Source organism: Nannospalax galili, unplaced genomic scaffold (genome assembly GCF_000622305.1).
Source record: "Nannospalax galili isolate Female #2095 unplaced genomic scaffold, S.galili_v1.0 scaffold75, whole genome shotgun sequence".
Lineage (NCBI taxonomy): Eukaryota > Metazoa > Chordata > Mammalia > Rodentia > Spalacidae > Nannospalax > Nannospalax galili.
The window spans coordinates 4,706,635-4,725,899 of record NW_008339433.1 but is presented as its reverse complement, the minus strand read 5'-3'; the positions used below and the strand labels follow the sequence as shown (position 1 = coordinate 4,725,899).

At 39.1% G+C, this 19,265-nt stretch overlaps 1 protein-coding gene across 1 annotated transcript in view; it reads right to left on the bottom strand.

Annotated features, from left to right (window-relative positions):
• Tenm1 (teneurin transmembrane protein 1) overlaps nt 1-19,265 on the bottom strand; it is an 873,778-nt gene that overhangs the window by 10,084 nt on the left and 844,429 nt on the right. Inside the window, exons 28-30 of the mRNA XM_008833909.1 lie at nt 15,736-15,908; nt 14,448-14,683; nt 4,525-4,821 (exon numbers count right to left, since the gene is read on the bottom strand). Coding sequence (XP_008832131.1) covers nt 4,525-4,821; nt 14,448-14,683; nt 15,736-15,908 — 706 coding nt within the window. The remainder of the gene's footprint in view (nt 1-4,524; nt 4,822-14,447; nt 14,684-15,735; nt 15,909-19,265) is intronic.

Sequence of the window (19,265 nt, the reverse complement as noted above, 5' to 3'; positions counted from 1 at the left end):
ACACTTCTGAGAATGATGGCTTTTCAGTTTTATGTCAATACCATGAAGTCAGTCAGTGGATGCTTGCTTACTTTTTCATTCTTTCTTTTCCACCAACGATATGCCTGGAGATTCAGGAATGAATGGACAAATCCTGTTAAATCGTCACCTGTGGATGTCCCTGTAATTCTACCATTGTGAACTCTGAAAATATTTCTAAACAAAAGGCATGAGACCTGGAAATACTGTGTGGGCCTGGGGACTGGAAGGGAGGACCACTCTCCTCCATGAAGCCAAAACACCAGAGAACCAGAAAGAATTGTTCCTAGGAATGAAACAGCAGGTGATAGAGCACTGAGGTGGGCGGGTAAATGCAGCAGTGAGGCTTACACAGAGCAAATACCTTTATGCTATTTCCACTCTGAAAGTCTGACTCCCCAGTTTCTTTCTGCTATCTTCTGTCAGTTTGCCAAGAATAAATGACATCTGACAGTTGTGATGTGGGCCCGAGACAACCACCATATGGCTTTCACATTATCTAGTGTTATCCTGCTTCTGTATCATCCCACCTTTTCTAGTCACTGAAGTGGCTTTGCCCAAAAATTACAGCATATTGCTATAGCATTTCTTCCTCTCTTCTGTTCTTCGACCCTGCCGCAAACCACTGACCGAACCCTGTTTCTAGATAGTGCTGACTCTGAATTGTCTTGAAAACTCCCCAGTCTGTTTTAAAGCTTCCTGCTAATGGCAAGAATGTGAATGACATGATTAAAAATCTCTAGAATGCAACTGTTTTGCTGCCGCAATATCACTTAGTTCTGTTTGGCTGCCTTTTCACTTTGGGTGGGCATTATTATCAGTTTGTTCCAAAACAATGTTGTGAGTCTCTCCAATGTCCACTGTGCTGCTACAGGATAAAAAGTCGTTCCTATTAGTCCACATAATAGACTGGGAGGGTTTTAGTCTTTTAATTGATTATTATATGGTAAAAGAGATCTTTGTAAAGAAAAATAAAGAGAACAATTATGGCTGTATGCTTACCGGAACGAGAATAGAAATGAGAGCAGCAATTTGAAAAGGTATAGCGTTTAAATGGCCACCAGATGGCACTGTGGTGTCACCTGGGCGCTCAAGCTAAAACTGCATTCTGTCCCTGAAGGCAGCCTTTGCAAACAGCTCCAAACAGGCAAGCGTGTGTTAATGTGTAAAACTAAAGCATCTTATTAGAAGATTATAAAATATTTTTAAGTGCATTTTAAAATTAAGTTCTTAAAAGTGATTTTAGGAAACAGAAAGATTTACATTTGATATAATACAAAATTTTAGCTAAACCAGTCTTCAAAATATAATTAACTCAGAGAAGTGGCATAAATCTAAGCAGAGAATTAATGAGTACATAGAGAAAATTTAAGAAATAATAATTGATTTTTTTTAATAGAGAAGAGACTACTTAAGCAACCACAGCCATTACCCGAATAATTATTTTTCTCTTAATGGCCAAAAAGCACTGTCTCTGGAGATGATATGCGTAGGTTTTGCTTACTCTAGAAGAAGTCAAACTATTTTTACAAAATTATGTATATGAAGGTAAAAACATGTGATGCTGAATTTTAATATATCATGATGTAGGCATAGCAAAGAAATTTAGCAGTATTTTGTGGAGAACAAAAATACATTTTAAAGTTTGAAAATTCTTTAAAACATACTATATGACGGAGAGGCTGGAGAGATGGCTCAGTGGTTAAGAGCACAGGCTGCTCTTCTAGAGAACCTGGGTTTACTTCCCAGCACCCACATGGAGGTCAACAACCATCAGGAACTCCAGTTCCGGGGGATCTGACATAGTCTTCTGGCCTCTGCAGGCATTACATTGCACTGGTGCACTTACATACATGCAGGCAAAATGTTCATACACATAAAATAAAAATAAATAAAATATTTGCAAAAAAGAGAAGCATTCTCTTTGTCCCTGATCTTCCCCTTTCGTATTGAAAGGATGTGGTAGCAAAGTCCATGCTGAAGTAAAATGAGAAAGAACATAGGAGCCCAAGATTCAGGTCACTCAAAAGGTCACTCGCAAATTAAATCTTTTTACCCTATTTTTCCAGAAGCTTTTTTCTTTCCTTTCCTCTTTCTGCCTCCTTCTTTTCCTTTTGTTCTTCCGTATTCTGATGTGCCTTCAACTGGAAGTAACTCTTTTTGTGCTTTATATTAGGTTATTTCACTTACACCTTGCATTTTTTCTGTGAATTTGGTTTTATCACTGGTGATAATAATGGTAAAATCAGTTTCACAACGCATTATGAAAATACGGCAAGAACATGGATGACATGCTTAAAATCTTGTGAATACAACTAATTTTAAATAAGAAACCATTCCATAAGTATGTTGTAGGTTCTGAGTTTTGTGCAATAGAACTGTTTGAATAAGTGGCTATCCACCTAGTTAGAAACTAAATTACACATGAAATACAGAAATATACAAAAGTTAACTGAAAGGCCAAATCACTTGGCATGTTTCACTGATCAGTAAACTTGTCTTCAGAAGTCACAGGAGTTGTCCATCATAATTATTTTAGGTCTGTAAGGTCGGATTTATATTTTTGTTCCTTTTTTTGTTTGTCTGTTTTTGAGAAAAGGATAACAAGGGCCTTGAACTCCTTGTTTCAACCTTGCAGAGGTTGGAAATACAGGATGTGTTATCATGGGCCTTTTCTTTCTTTTTTCCCTTTCTCTCTCTCCTTCCTTCCTTCCTTCCTTCCTTCCTTCCTTCCTTCCTTCCTTCCTTCCTTCCTTCCTTCCTTTCTTTCTTTCTTTCTTTCTTTCTTTCTTTCTTTCTTTCTTTCAACTATTGCCCACTAAATTTTATACAGATTATTCATGTGAGGTTTGCTTTGCCTGGTTCCAGAAGTAAATTCGATGAAATTTACAGCTACAGAAAACAGAAGCCTCTTGATGTCAGGGAAGACTATATTAAGGGCTGATTTTTGAGCTTTCTGTAGCTTCTTTTGTTATCATACAGACGGCATAAAAGACAAAGTCCTAGGGGGTCTGGATGTTATTGTCTGTAGGCAAATAGAAAACTGGTCACACTTTGGTGCTCTTATGGCTAGGATTAAGGGTTTAAAGTCCTATATGCCCCTAAGGACTGTTGGCTACTTCCCAAGTCACATAGAGGATCTGCACAAGGAACAGAGCTTGCTATATCCTAATTCTTGGAAAACTAATACAGCCAATACTCTGTTAATAGTGGTACTTTTATAGGAAAGTCATAGTATATGCCTTAAGAAACACTTTGCTTATGTACAGATGCCATTAGTATTTGTATTCAATTAATGTTTTAGTATTTTAGATGCTTTGTAGACCATAGCCACATGATTCTGCCAATCTTTCTTGTTATAGAAATTCAACAGAGGGAGTACTTGCTCTGTGAGATCCCGATTTTCCTGGGTAGGGTACAGATTATAGATTCTATAAGCTTTTCTAGAAGGAAAGGACCTAGGGTGGGTGTAGCAAACGGCGTCCTCCTCTGACTTTTGCTCCCAACTGAATTGTGCTTTATCTCCTAGGCATGTCCAAGTTGGTAAATTCTTCAGCAACTGACTCTGGGAATTAACAAAATAGCTGTATAATGACGTAAAGCCACTGACACACTACTTAAACTTCAAGGGTTGTATCAGAGATGCACAAATCATTTCATTGTGCCATATACAATGCTGGTTCTTGTGATTTTTCTAACACTCCTGTGGTAACCTTGCACTGGTTACCTTGGGATTTTTCAGGGGAAAGTGTCTTTTAATTTTTTTAGGAATGAATCCAAGACTGCCAAATTCAGTTGAAATGCCTAAATGTGGGAGACAAGATTCATTGTTTTAGGAGGAGATAAGGAATGGAGAAGGCAGAGCATGTTTATTCTGATTGTCCATTGGTAATGAGCAGAAACAAGTTTGCTGTGTAAGGGCTAATGTTTGACAAATGACATGTGTGGTGGGATTAAAATCCTTTTATTCCATACAGAGGGCAGAAGCTCCCACTACATATGCTACCGGAGACTCAGCACACATGAAAGACTATTACCAAAGAGGCCTCCTTGCCACTGTTACTGCAGGCTGATTACTTTTGTGAATTAGTCCTCAAATGTGCACAACTCATATTTCCCTGCTAAGAAAATTTGTAATTTCTTATCTGTTGGCTAAGAGGCTTTTTACCAGAGCTGAGATACATTAACACACAGTTTTAGAATTTTCTAGCCATTTTCCCCTCAGTATGAGCTTCCATAATAATAAAGATACCTTTTCAAGGGCATGAACAAATAAGCTCAAATAAGGAGAAAGTGAAGCCATTATCCTGACTTCAGTTTGAAAGAGCAGTTGGCAGAGGGTGGGGCCAGAGATGTCTTCAGCTGAAATACAGCTGATACTTCAAGGTTCTCGGTGGTTTTGGTTCCTTCTACAGTGAAAACATGGACTTTTCTTCTGTAGGTTCTCATGAAATTGGGTACTTAGGGCCACTTTCGATATGTTCATTTTCCCATACACGTACTTACCTTTTCTAAGTAGGTATAGCTCCAAATTTTCCCATCAGCCCAAGTTCTTGAAATTATTTTTCCACTCTGGTCATATTCCATCTTTTCATTCCATGTTCCTCTTTGAATAAATGTGACTAATCCCGAAGGTGAATATGTGATGTTCACTTCATTATATCTGCTTACAGGTGACCACAGAATAGGTCGACCAGTTTGGTCATAAAGAATTCTAAGGGTGAATTTTCGATGGTCATCGTAGATCTTTCCCGTGCGGGTTATATGATCAAAATCTATGGAGAGTAGGTTTCTGTTATGGGCCTACAAAAAGAGAGATGAAATATTTTAGGTATTGCTTTGATTTCCAAAATAGTGCATCCATAATCTTGAAGTTTTTCTGGATTCTCAAAAGGGGGAGACTCTCTCACCTCTGAATCTTCATGGCTTTATATTCCTCATCTGCTAATTATCTTTATTTCAACACCAGAGTGCATACTCCTCGAGGCCCAAGGCTATGTCTTAATTCCTGGGAACATGCCTGGCATATTCTTCACCTTCAGTATATGACTGATTGTTTTTCTCCAACTGAAGACCCAAGCAAGCCACCACAATTTTCAATAATTATGCGATCTTATTTTATGGGAGTGAGATGTGAGGTAGATGTGAGAAGAATGGGGCTTCCTGACTTGTTTCTCTCACTGTAAACAATTAAGTGTCTAGAACATGTGGAGTTAGAATTCAGAAAAAAAACCACAGTGAATGGATTGCTGCCTTTGGTTTCCTTGTTTATCTGGGCTCAGTGAACTTCACAGCACAAAGGAACTCATTATCTGGTGAGGGAACCCCACTCAACTGTATTTCTATGGAGACCAGCAAATAAACATGGTGGCATGGATAGGTGCATGTGCAAGTGTGATACAATCAATTGGTTAAAGCACAGTGTTAAATTTGGATTCCAAGGTGAGAAACAACTAGAGTTTGTTTGGCTTGATTCTGGTTGCAGGCTTTTCCTATTGCATGCTCATCTTTGCTCTGGGCACCTTGAAGCCTTGGAGTTGACGCAGAATAAGCCTCCTTCAAGGGACACTGAATAGGAATCTGTGAACAACAGCACCCAATGGTGCCTGGCTCTGATGATGTTCAGCTAGGCTCACATGAGCTACCCAAATAACTAAATGACTTACTGAAAAAATTAAAACTAAGCAAAAAGACTCATTGGGTTTCCAACTGACCTAATTTTTTTCCATTTTTCAGCTAGTAATATCAGTGTTTGCCAGAGTGGCCTGTAATTTCTGCTAGAACTTGCTGATTATGGCACAGCCATTGAGAAAACATGGTACGGAAACTTTTCTCTGTTCAGACTGACAATCAGTACGCTCTTAGAAAAGGGGCTGCTGCTGCTGAAAGAAGTATGCAAGAAGTGTTAGGGAAGCTTTCAAAATTTACTGAATTTATTTATTTAGCTTACTTTGGTTAAGTTTGAGTTTTAATAGGTATTTTGTTTTATTATAAGTATGATAGCCTTTTATTTTGAAATAGTTTGACATAGGAAGTTGAAAAAATGGTGGTCATGGTGTACTTTTCACCGAAATTTCAGGGAAAAGTCTTGTGATCTGGGTGGCGATGGTCCAGGCACATCTGGTAGTAAAGAAAAAATAAAGAATAATGAAAAGGGAAAACTGAAAAATGTAAGAGTGAAGCGGAGTCAGGAGATGCTCAGTTACATGTTTATTTATGTACCAGTCGTTTCTCTTCTTGGCCCTTAGTTTTACTGCCATGGGATTTTAGTACTAATTTATTCTGAAGAGTTTTGCTAAGATATAAGACGGATCCTGTGTACAGGTTCTTGGAAAACTGGAAACATTAGTAGTTGCTATTTTTAAAATATATAATAAATGATTGCTTTTCTCATTTTACTTGGACCTGTGAATAGACTCATGAGTCAAATGCCATGGTAATTTAAGATTGGTGTGCAATATTTATGTGTGCAAGAACTGTTACATATAATCTGAAAAAAAGTCACGTATGATCTGGAAAAGAATGTTAAATGTCTGATTAATGAGCTGTGAGTGAATAAAACAACAAAAATCCTACATTAGTTTGACTCTTTTAATACAGTCAGACTAAATGGATCCATCAATTAGTCAACTAAACTATCTTTACTTTTAACTTTGGTGGTTAAGAACCCATTAACCCGAAAGCTGTAAACTGTGCCCCCAGAAAACATTCATAAGCACATATATGAACATTGGGATATCATATCACCTGACTAATGAACGCTCCTGAAACCAAACATGAAACCTCTAGGGCTTCTCAGGGATCCAAGTTCCCAATCTTATTTCGATTTTTTTTTTTTTAATCTTAGTGGCCTGGATGACTGCAAAGTCTGCACTCCTATCAGAATCTGGTCTTCCCTTGCTCAGTAATCCCACACATTTTGTTTCTTAAAAATGATTTCCTTCATGCCAGTTCCCTGAGTATGAAAGGTGCTAACTATTTTTTTTAACTGAAGACACATTGGATAATATAGAAATGTACAGGGGAAATAATAGTCTGTGAGTACACTCTCCAACGAGAATTTCTATTAAAGTTTTTCTACATTTCTTTCTATTTGTCTTTCTTTGGGGGCATACTCGTTTTCAGATATTTAAAACATATAACTAGAATTGGACTTAACGTTTTTTGTCCTACTTTTTCTGTCAATGTTTTATTGCTAGAATTCCTCATATTGATAAATATTTTTAATATATGGGTTTCAAAGATTGTATGCTATCTTACTACACTAAGTAAACCTCTGTGTCTCCATTTTCCCATGATTGGAAATTAGAGTTAGTGTTTACTAAATTAATAAATGTTTCCTCAACATAGAACTTTGTAGGTAAAATTACTGATTCAAATGGGAAGAACATATTAAAAGACTCCTGATATGATTCGAGAGATTATTGAATTGTACATAAAATGTATTAACTCATAATCCCATTGTGTAATAGTGGAAGAGCTCATCTCATCTTATCCTTACTAACACTGTGAGTTAAACTTTCTGAATATCAGAGTGGGAAAATGATATATTGCTGTGAAATTTGCATTTATCTGATTGGTAGTAAGCTCAAGGTTGAACCGTTTTTTGAACCAGTATTGACCACATGTATGTCTTCCATGAATTGTGTCCTTGTGATATTTGCCCATTTTTCTACAGGCATGCCGAGGCTGACTTTTTAAACCTCCTTTGATTTCACTTTCTTCATCACTCAGTTGAAGTAATGATATTTGCCTTTAATTTTGAGCTTCTGCAAAAAAGGACCCAGCAAACTTTCCATGCCATGAATTCTATCCAGATGAGCAGTGATTAGATAGTCAAATTATTTTGTAAAGCTGCTCTTAATCTCTGGGGCTAGGTTTAATTCAGGTAGGAGAGCTACAGATTGGGAATCATGAGTTTTTAAAGCTGTGTTTAGCAAATGTGTGCAACGTTGTATTGCATAAATATATAGTAGCCTCCTGTGATGACCTAAAAGATGACAGGAAAGCGCATATTTCCTGTCTTTTGATACTTGGGACTTGGAAGCCACTAGGAACCCAGGTGTTCTTTCTTCAACTACTTTTCCTGTGGTTTTATAGCCACATATCTCCAACTGTAATACCGTTCATTTATGATAGCTGTACAATACCCATATACTCCTAGAGATGATTGTAGCTGTTATAATTTGTGTTATGATAAAGAGCCAAAATAACAAGTAATTATTAGTTAAGCTAACTTTGTTGTTTTATTATTTGTCTGATAGATGTTTACTTCATTTCTTAAAGTCATTACCAAAGGCAGGCATCGGTATTGAAAATTCACTGTGAAGCCACCAGAGGAGGACTCTGTCTAATGCCTTTTCTAGGCCTGTCAGAACTTCTCAAATAGTGTTTGTCTGTTTCATAATAATGCACAGTGATATCCCAATGATTTCAAAACACTGGTTTCAAAGTCAGGTTTGGAAGTTAAATTCAGCAAAGACTGATACAGATGGAGTCAGAGATGCTGTAGGTTTCTAGTACTCATTCTCCTTTGGAAAGCACACATAAGAACACTGGGAAGGCGAATGATCTTTCAGGTAAGCGTTCTCATCCCCTGTTGGGAGTACCTATGTGCCCCTGGCCTCTAAGGCAGGCATCAGAACTAAGCTGAATGCCACTGACTGCTGGGGTCATGGGCAAGGTTGGGAAAATCCATATTCATACACATGCTTGCTTTTCTCAAAGGCAATAGCTTTTGACCTAAGTGTGGGCTAACAATCCTTACTTCTACTGTATGTCCAAACAATCTACACTAATTCCCTTCTGGAAAAGAGAGATAGAGAGAGACTAGCTCTAGGTTACAAAGGGCGCCTTTTGAATAGTTGTACTTTGAACAAGGCCTTTGAGTTTGGCAACTCTTGAATATTGTGTTGTGGTAATGAAGATGAGCATGTTAATTTTTTAAATAGAAGATATATTTATGCTGTAATTTATCTTTTGGGTTTCATTAGGGTTTCCTTTTCTCAGCTATAGTACAGAAAAGGTCTTGATTTTTGTTTACAATTGAACCAGAGAGGAAAGAAGGGAGAATAGACCAACTGGAAGGCCCTAAGAAGGGTGTGTGTGTGTGGGGGGGGTTCCAAAGGCAACTGTGCCCTGCCTCTCCTTCATGCTTTTCTTAAGAGTTTGTGTTATAATTGGTCAAGGGAAAGTTTCCTCCCAAGCCTTCCTACATACTATTCAGTTGGTAGGGCAATGCTGCAGAAGGTTGATCTACAGACAATAAGGGATATTTAATTGCTGTGGCCTAAACAAAGGGACCTTTGCTATGTTTCAACTGAACACACACACATAATTTTGAGCTATGATCATGACAGTTGATTTTTATTTCCTCTATAAGGAAAGGAAGGTTGAATTTTCAAGTACATTGTCTTGCATTTCAGGTCACAATACAGCCTAGTTACATGTTTAATTTTTGCTGGAGAAGACAGAAGGTGAATAAGGGATGAAGCAAAAAACATCAAAGTTTGGAAGAGGCACTGCATTTCATTTTCATGAAGCTATAAGAATGGATAGAAAAGTTACAGCTAATTTTAAAGTAGCACATGGTTTTCTATTCTCACTAATTTAAGGTCATCAGTATTAGACTTTGAAAGACCAATCAGTGCATGAATTTGACAGATTTTATTTATTTTTATTTTTATTTTCTTTTGGTCTTTCTGAGACAGGGTCTTCCTGTAGCCCCAGCTGGCCTGGATTCGCTATGGAGACCAGGCTGGCCTCGAATTCACAGAGATCCACCTGCCATCTTTAGATTGATAATCAAAAGCTTATCCAAGCCTGCTTTTATTTCACAGTTGCCATTTACTGAAAAGGGAATATGTTCAGTGTTAGTGTTAGCCTGAGATATTTCATTTACAATCTCCTTTTCCTTATTACTCCCAAGACACTCTCTTTACTTTGCCATGGAATCTTAGTGCCAAAAGAGATCTTAGGAGATGCTCAGGTTTACTGAGCTAGACTTCCTGGGTTCAAATCCTGTAATCACCACTTAGTAGCTGTGTGCCCTTCTTTATCTCAGTTCCTCATCTGTAAAATGGGAATGATTACAAAAACCACACCTGGCAAGGTGTTATGAATAGTGAAAGAGTTAAGACAAGGCAATATACATAGTAAGCCCCCAAATAATCTTCCTTGTCATTACGGTTAATCTCCTGTGTCCAGGTGATTCCTTGGGGAGCAGAAAAAAACCTTTGCTTGGAACTGAAATCTACAGGTGCATTTCTAAAGTAAGTTCATATAACTGAGCAGATCCTTATGTAAATTTTTGCAGAATGAATGCCTCTACAAAACTGGAGGAGAAGTAAGTTAAAATGGTGTGAAATAAGAACTCCAGCTCAGAGCACCCTATAGCTGGTAACCCTGTCAGGTGGTTTCTGAGAACAGAGGCTAATTTTAAAACCCCTTTGGCATACTCTCCAATTTCCTGCCATTTGTCAGTTTGGGACCCTGTATTTCAGCTAGACTTATCCATATAAGATCACATATAAACATTCACATGTTGCATTTAAAAACCATCCTCTGGAGGTTGGGGCAAATAGGTCAGCCAGTAAAGTGCCTCCTGCTCAAGGATCTGAGGACCTGAGTTTGATCTCCAGCATTCGTGTAGAAAAAGCTGGCATAGTAGCATCTGTCTTCAGTCTTAGGGCTGGGGAAGTGGAGACAAGAGGATGCCTTTAATTTTCATGCCACTAAGCCTAGACAATGGCAAGTTTCAGGTCCCAGTGAGAAACTGTCTCAAAAAACAAGGTAGATGGCTCCTGAGAAAGAACACTAGAGGTCGCCCTCTGACCTTCACAGAACACACAAGCACATTCACCAAACATGCCTTCTTAGGTTATCTTTAAGTACAGAAAAAATCAATTGTGAGGGTTTTAGTCTTTGCTTGTTTTTGCCTGTAAATTAAAAAAAATCGTTCTACTTGATTTTGAGTTTGGTTTTACATACTGTTTCCTTCATTATCTTTTTTTTTTTTTTTTTTAAGAGTGGGCTGCAGTTCCAGGGTTTTGCTACTTAGTCTGTGAAATCTTAAAAGGAGCTCTGCGATCCATTACTGGGTTAAATCTCCTATGACATTATTATCCATGGACACAGCAAGGTGCAATGTGGTTGTAGTTCCTGCAGCTGTTTGCTTTTGGTGAATGTCTAGTTCTTTGACGATTGCCTCTATTGTTATCTGCACTCTAATTTTTCTGTTGTCCAGGGAAATGTATTTATGGGGACAGATTGATACAGCAGATTAGAAGATACATGTGTCGGATACAAAGGTACTTTACAAGGAAGATGATTCAAACACAACTCAAGTTAGAGGAAATAGATTTTTTTAAAAAAGAAATTTCAGATGTTAATGTAATTTATTTCACTTAATGGTGCTGGTGAAGGATGGCACAGAGCTAACAGATCCCTGGGCCTGCTTAGGACAAGCAGGAACACTTTGCGTCCCTCACCTTGACTGTGTAGGAAAAGAAGCCACTGATCATTGGAGAAAATAACTCTTGTTTTTTATCTCAAAGAGGGGTCTATCTGTTTCTGACTTTTTTTCTTCCCAGATAGAAAATCTGGGGCTGTGATTCATAGCTTTTGGAGCATGTGGTGTCTATCATCTTACCAAATGGCCCTTTAAATGAAGCTGTCACTATGTGCCTGGACAATTAGTGTTTTATGACCTCCTGCCCAAGCACATTTACAAATTACGAGCATACCCTGGAGTGGAGTTTTAGAGGTGTCCCGTTTCTCAGAGCATGGCAAAGGTTTCTATGTTGTGTAGCTATGTAAAACGCAGTCTCTGCCTCTCTTGAAATCCCAGCTGCTCATGATCTGAAGAAGCAGCTTCAGCCGGAGAAATGATTCAGTTAAGGCATCTAGATTCTTGAGGGGATGAGAGATACCGCCTAGGCTTTACAGGTATACAAATGGGTCACTGCATATTTGCATCAGGAAAAGAGAAAGCTGTCATCAGCTTACCCTATGAAAACCTACCAAAAGTGAAGAGGCATCTCCTCTGAGATAAAGAAGGAGTGTATGTCCTATCAAACTTGGATTCACACCTGTCTTTGGGGAACATGTTCATGCCACTATGCATTCCATGCCATATCTGGTCTGGAGAAACCGAGGCATCTGTGTAAATAAAGATCCTATAAATGACGAGGGCAGGTAAGAATTAACCAGTTAAATGGGTTCCTTCTCCTTTTGTCTCCTTCATGCTTCCAGGCCTGGAGGCCAGCCAGTTGTCTTGCGCCACTCACACTTGGAGTACATTAGAGTCGATTATTTGTCTCTTTTGGTCAGCATTGAAATGAGGAGTCAGGCCCTGCCAAGGTGGCTGTACTGAGTGGGGCAGTGATTTATAGATTAATTATTTTAAGGAACAAGACAGCACAGCATGATGCAGTGGAAAGACTGCTGTACTAGGCAAAGACCTGCATTTTAGCTCTGGCTCTGATCCTTAATAGCTGCTTGACTTTGGGCAAATCACTTAACCTTTCGGAGCCTTGGTGTCTTTATCTGTAAATTGGGAATAGCAACAATTGATGGTTGTGGTGATCAAATAAAATTCTCGCTGTGAATGCATTTTGTTAACTCTGAGGCATTAAATCTATGTAAAAGGCTGTTATTACTTTTCTAGGGACTGGAACAGTCACACTGCCTAGCCAATAAGGAGCCCAATTCTTCATTTCAAAGACCTCAGGGAGTATATTAGAAGTCACATAGAAGAAAAGGCCTTGAATTTGTTGCATTCATAATCCAGACTTCAAATCTGTTCCACTCTACCACAGGATGGAATGTGAATCGAATTATAGCTAGTGTTTACTGAATGCTTTAGTTTTCAGTATTAAAGAGCTTCTCAATGTGTTATGGCTATTAGCTTCTGAGAAATTTGGGATATAAGTTATACATTAGAGTGGAAACATTCTTCCCATTATCTATGCATGTGGATGTAAGTACACAAGGTGAATTATTCCAGAAAATAGAAAATCCTAAGGTCACATTATAGAGGATGGGTTATCCTAAAGAATCAAAAAGTCCCCAAATCACATTGCATCTGTTTTGGTTCATAATAATTCATTGAAGCTATCAGCTAAAATTACTAAAGATGACTTATGTAGCACATTATTTTTTCTGCGACCAATCAATGAGGTTGATAAGCCATTTGTGGAGAACTCATTCTTTTCTATAGCACTATATTTTCATTTTATATTTTCTTGAAGAACTCTGAAATCTTGACTGCTATAAGCATACAGAGCTTTGAGTCTTTGGGATGAATTAACTTCTTAATTCAGTTGCCCATCTGGCAAAAGTTTGATGCAGACTGATCAATATATTGAAGCCTAGAAATTGACTTGTTCACCTAGACAACCTTAGTAGCTGTTATTTAGAAAACACCAGCTAAAGTCTGTGTTTATGTGTCACCAATGGAGTTGATTAAAAGCAAGCATACTTGTGTATTATTTTTTTATAGGAAGCCATATGACAGAGTTGACTGCTTCTCTCTGCTGCAGGATGGTTGGTTGGTGCTTGTGTTTCTATAGCTTCCACTTTACAACATTTTTCATAGGCAGTGAAAAAATATAAGCATTCACATTGTCCTGAGTGTGATAAAGGTGCTCTGAGGCCTGGCCTCGATAATGAGTGCTTTCCGCAGACTGACAGTTGTTCTAAGGCAGACACTGTGTACTACCATGTTTGGAAAGTTGGTCATGCCATACTAACATTGGTTAATGCTCAAGAAAAGATAAGTAGATGCGGTGCGGTGGTGTTTGCAGGCTTTGTATGTATGCTGTAGGAAAGTGTTTTTGACAGAGATCTCTGATTAACTGTAGGGAACTGTGCTTTATAAAGTATTGGGAACTCCCCAAACCTTCCCTTCCTCTAGATAGAACTGTCTGAGTACTCCGGTCCAGTCTCACAACTAGTCCTTTGCCCCTGTGGCTCTTACTATGAATTTATGGTAATGGGACCATTTGTTGACTTGCCCTCCTATCTTGCTTTTGTTGAGATGTTGCCTTATGTCTTGCATCCTTCTGTACGTGTCTATTTGGTCTTTCCAAGGACTATCCAAAAGTGGGATCCTGGATCAAGGGCATACTGGGATGGATACGGAAGGGCTTTTTACATAAACATATTTCTCTAGCCAGACTTTTTTGGTGCCTGAAATTGCTACTATTAGAACACTTTAGCTGGTTAATGGCAAAGACATCTCATATTAGAGTGCACATTTAAGGATACTGAACCATTATCAGCCATTATACCCTTTCTTGAATTAGTATATTATATAATCTATTCAGTCACCTAGAAAAGCTTTGGAGAAGTAGATTTCAGTTTAGGGAGGCTCTGAACTTTCCAGAAACCCAAGAACTTTTGTCCCTTGTTAAAAGGGCAGGCCTTACCCTCAGTCTCCTTTCGAAAGCTGAAATGTTGCCTTTGTTTTGCTCCTTTCTCTGTCTCCACTCAATGAGGTTTGCATTGTGCTCTCCAGGTAATGAGATGTTGCATTTGCCTAGGGTGGGGTTTACAGCTCCTGCCAGGATATGGGGCTCTGAGCTGAGGCTGATCTCCATCCCGCTGGCAAAGGTGACACGTAGTGAACCATCTGGACTCACCCGATAGGTACTTTGAGTATTTTCTGTAGACAGAAGAACAAAAAAGAAAGAATAGGAAGAGTGGAAAGATCGGGAAGCCAGGATGAGAGAAGTTTAGATTCATGAGACACATTTGGAAAGGGCTGAGCAGAATGGAGAATTGAGGGCCTAATTGCACTCTGGACTAGATCACCACTCAGACAGATACATTCTCTTTCCATTTGGGGCTTGTTATTTTCACAGCTAGGGTATAACTTGTGTACAGGATAAAAGACTGCTGCCTAACACCGCAGGCTGGTCATTTTGTTTGTTGCTTTTCTTTTTAAATCATTCCCTCACAAACTCCCTTTCTGACTTGTTGAATCGGCTACCTTGGCTTGATATGCTGGGAGATAGAATGAGAAGAGTATGCTATTCAGCTCAGCACCATGCCACCTTAGGACATCATCATAGCCACTGTCAGTCCACGAGATGGTAATATGGATAAAAGTCGATGCTGTTCCTCTTGGAGTGAATGGCCCCACAACCTAAGCTAACAGCAGAATGATTCCTTAATGACTGGGCAGTGAAAATGATTTCTCTCTCTCCACTTCCCTTATTGCCTCTAATGCATTCTTTTGAAATTATATGTTTCTTCATTTTTTTCTTTCACTCTTCCTTACTCCCCCCTCTCTGTATAGAATGGATTTTTAATTCTCTCATTCCACTTGTATTCTTCCTCGGTTTATTTTCTAATTTGCCCTTTTTTCTTCATCCACATCAGCTCTGATCTAGAATGCTAAGCTTAGATGGGGCACAGACTCTATTACCTTCCTACAACCTAGTGAGAACCTAAAAGAGCTTTACAAATGGCTGGGTGCTGGGAAGTGACTTGATGGGAGATCAGACTTGGCAGGGATTTAACCTCATTACTCCCACAGAAATTGTGGCACAAAGTGGATATGTGAACTTGTGAAAAGTGTGAATTTGTCTGGGTTTCAGCTGGGAAATAGGAGGAAGAAGGCAGCTTCTAAATCAGAGGAGAATTCTGTCCCTTAATAGCGTGCCCAAGTTTGAGGATAGATGCTAAAGCAGGCGGAGTTGCGAAGCTCCTTACCTTGCTTTAAAATGTATATTGTACTGGTTGCTGTCAAGTTAGTTGACATGAGAACATTTTCACGGTTGGAAGTATCCAACTCCACTTTTGTCAGCTTCTCTAGGTCACTGTGGAAGCTGCTGACCTCCCCAGTAGGAAATGTTGCATTGGTCAGATGTCCTTCTGGGTCATACCTGAGGAAAGTAATCAGCATCAACTATGAATAACAGTGATATAGTGATAACAAGGCCCTTGTAAAGTAAAAGTCACTTGGAAACTACTAATACAGTTTAACTTTGAGTGATAACAAGTATTATTAACCTTGTTCAATAAGAAGAAAAAGGTTAGATTATTAATCAAACGATGGTAATTTTTGCAGCTTCTGAATTCTTGATAACTTCCTTGAGCTATGCCATTTTATAGAAAAAATATATCTGATAACGAATCACTAGGGTGGAAAACTGATTTATGAATCGTGTCCTGCTGTGTGTAATGTTGCAGGGAGGCCTCCATTGGCAACTTGGGTCTTTTCCATTAGATGTGATGTGTTAAAGAACAACAGCAGAGGGTGCTGTTGTCAAAGGAAAAGGAGGCACAAACATGCCCTCAAAGCTGGAGCAGGCCAACAAACTGACTTTGCATTGTGATGGGAAAATTATAATTTGCTGCTGTTTAAGTTGCCAAATTTGAAATGAATGAATCATTCTTCCAACAAAATGAACAAGCACAGAGGATAATGGAAACATGTTCATTAAAACATTCTGGAGTTCCCTGATCTTGGTGTCACTTAAATTCTTTTTATCTTTTTGGAGTGTAGCACATAACATTTTGTAATTTGCCTATATGAGGAAGATGCAAAAAATAATAATTACCTGGGATAACAGGCAATAACCCGTATCTGGAAATACAGTCTAGTGAGTTTACTTAAAAAAATCAGAATTATTGGCAATCTCACTGTCCCCTAAATGGAAAGTGCCCCCCTGAAGGGTTTTGATGTGAAGCTCTTATTTTATTGCCAATAGAACCAAGAAGAATAAACAGTTCATTAAAAGTAAAGACATGCGCTTGGAAACCCATTACTGTTTTCTTTTCAAGTTGCAAATTGCAAAATATTTAAGCACTTTTATTTGCTTCTAACATGTTAAACAATTATATTCTTTTCCACCCAAAGCAAACAGGATACAGTTCAGACACAGTAGCAGAGTCTAGCTCTCCTACCCTCACCTCTAACAATTCTGTAGTGGTGTAGTAATTCAGTGTTAATCCACTAAGTTTTAAAGAGCTTAGCCTGGGTAGTTGCCGACATTTGAAAACCTAGGCCAGCCTTTGGTAGCCTGAGGAAAAGGGCCACATTGTATAGAACAGCGTTGCACTCGAGGCTATTACAATGTCGCATCGAGTACAGTTTCATATGTACATGTTATGTCTATGGGCACACACTTAGAGAAATTAAAACAGTTGCATGTACATGAAAACAATGAAATTGGCCATATGGCTTTATAGATTCACCAATTGTTAACATTTCTATTGTTGTTACAATGGTACTAAGGACTCATTTTCAAAGGCAGAATGGTGCTATTTGTGCCTAGGGATTTGATGGCAAAATCCTTACTCGGCCAGCCTCTTTGCCCATGGCCTGCTTTTGGGCAGTGTGCCTGTGAGCAGCAGGCCTCTTATCAGAAAGAAGCACAGAAAGGCCTTAATGTCAGGTACAGTACCAACATTGTCTGCCTCGTGGTCCTTCCAGAAGAGGGAAACAATGGCCGGCTTTTATTTTGCCTAGGAATCTACATGTTGTTCCCCGTAGGGAGAAGTTTCTAGGCAGGAGACAGAAGGAAGCTGCGGCATTTCTTCCTCAAGAGCTAGTGTGCCATCCCAGCAGCATAAATTACATAGCAGTTACTTCCAGTTATTCAGCACTAGAAACTGCCTCATTAGTTTCCCACTTCTGGATTCTTAAAATTTTTGTATACTTTGAGAATTTCATACATATTTATGATGTGCTTTGAATAAGCCCACTCCCACTCCCTCCTTTTCAACTCCTCCTACAATGCCCCCCATGATTCCCTCCCTACTTTATGTATTTTTTAAACCCATTGAGTCCATCCAGTGCTGCCATATTGTTCATAGGTGGTTACTGGGTTCCACTCCTTTCCTGGATTCTAAGGGCTTTCCTCAACTCTTGGTCAATGCTATTCTTCATGATTTCTGCAGAAAATCTGGCCTATGATGCTGTGGGTGCGGGTTACCAACTGGCTTTTCAGCTTGGGGGCAATTTCCTCATTTCACAGTCACATAGCCCCTTATTACTTCTTACTTTCTCTGCTGGGGATTGAACCTGGAGCAAGAGCTCCACATGCCCCCACTCTCCATTGTTTTACAGCAACATTTTATATTATGGGAGTTCGGGGATTGTGCCCACTTGTGAGAGAAAGTCAAGTTTAGAAGCCATTTGAGAGCCGCTCATGCGCAGAGAAGCACAAGAGTCCGAAGTCCTGGCGAACCACAATAAAGGACTATAGATAACTTCGGTTGTTTACTCATCTACTCAACATCTTTTAAGCTAGGTCATGTACTTCTTTCCTGAGATATATTTGAATGCTCATCCTCAAGATCACAAGCTCAGTTCTGAAGACTCTGTTCCTACCTCTACATCCATTTACTACCACCACCCCCTGCAAAGTCACAGTAATAGAGCATAGGGAGTGAGTCCTGGATAAGACTGGAATTAACCAAATAGATTTAGCTGTGAGGTTGATGCTTAGTCCTTTTCTTACTAAGGAAGCAATATTTTAGGGAACAATGTAGCATTTCCCACAGACTTATCTGGTCTCTGAGAATTAGAAAGTCATTTCTTTTTTGTGACTAGACAAGAATCCTTATTTCAAAGTGTATATTTGAATGTAGCTCTACCATAAACAAAGGATTCTAGCCCCCATCACAAACATTCCCATTCTGTTCATCCCATTCAAAGCAGTCACATTTGGTACTGTTTGTAGTTTGGTGTCTCTCATGTGCTCAACCGTGTATGGCTCTGTATCAAAACAACAGGCCCACCTCTCTTCTGCGGGGTCAATTCCAAAGGAAGAACTGCAGGCAGATGTAAACATTAGTGGGTAATTCCTGCAAGTTTGGAAAGATTGCTCAAAGTGGACAAGAAAGAAAGGGAGCCTTTGATTTCCTAGGGCTTGCTTGAGTCCTCTCCATCTCCCTGCCAGCCCCTGTCAATCACCAGGGAATGCATCTGTCCAGGCTGAACGTCAAAGAAACAAGTTTAATCAAAATCTCTCATGTTGTGTTTTTCCCTTTGGAGCTTGCGTCCTTTGGTGAAGACAGTACAAGCCAATATGCTTCAACTGATCCCCTCAGGCCACAACATGGGACCAACTCTCTCCTTTCTCCAGGCAGTGCAGACAGCTCATTTTACCGGCCACAAAAAATGTCTCTCTAGGAATTGTGCTACTGGGCAATGACTATTGCTTTCCTAGTTATTAGAAATGGTGGTAGGAGATTTGATGCCAAATTGTCCCCTTTTAGACTGATTTTGCAGT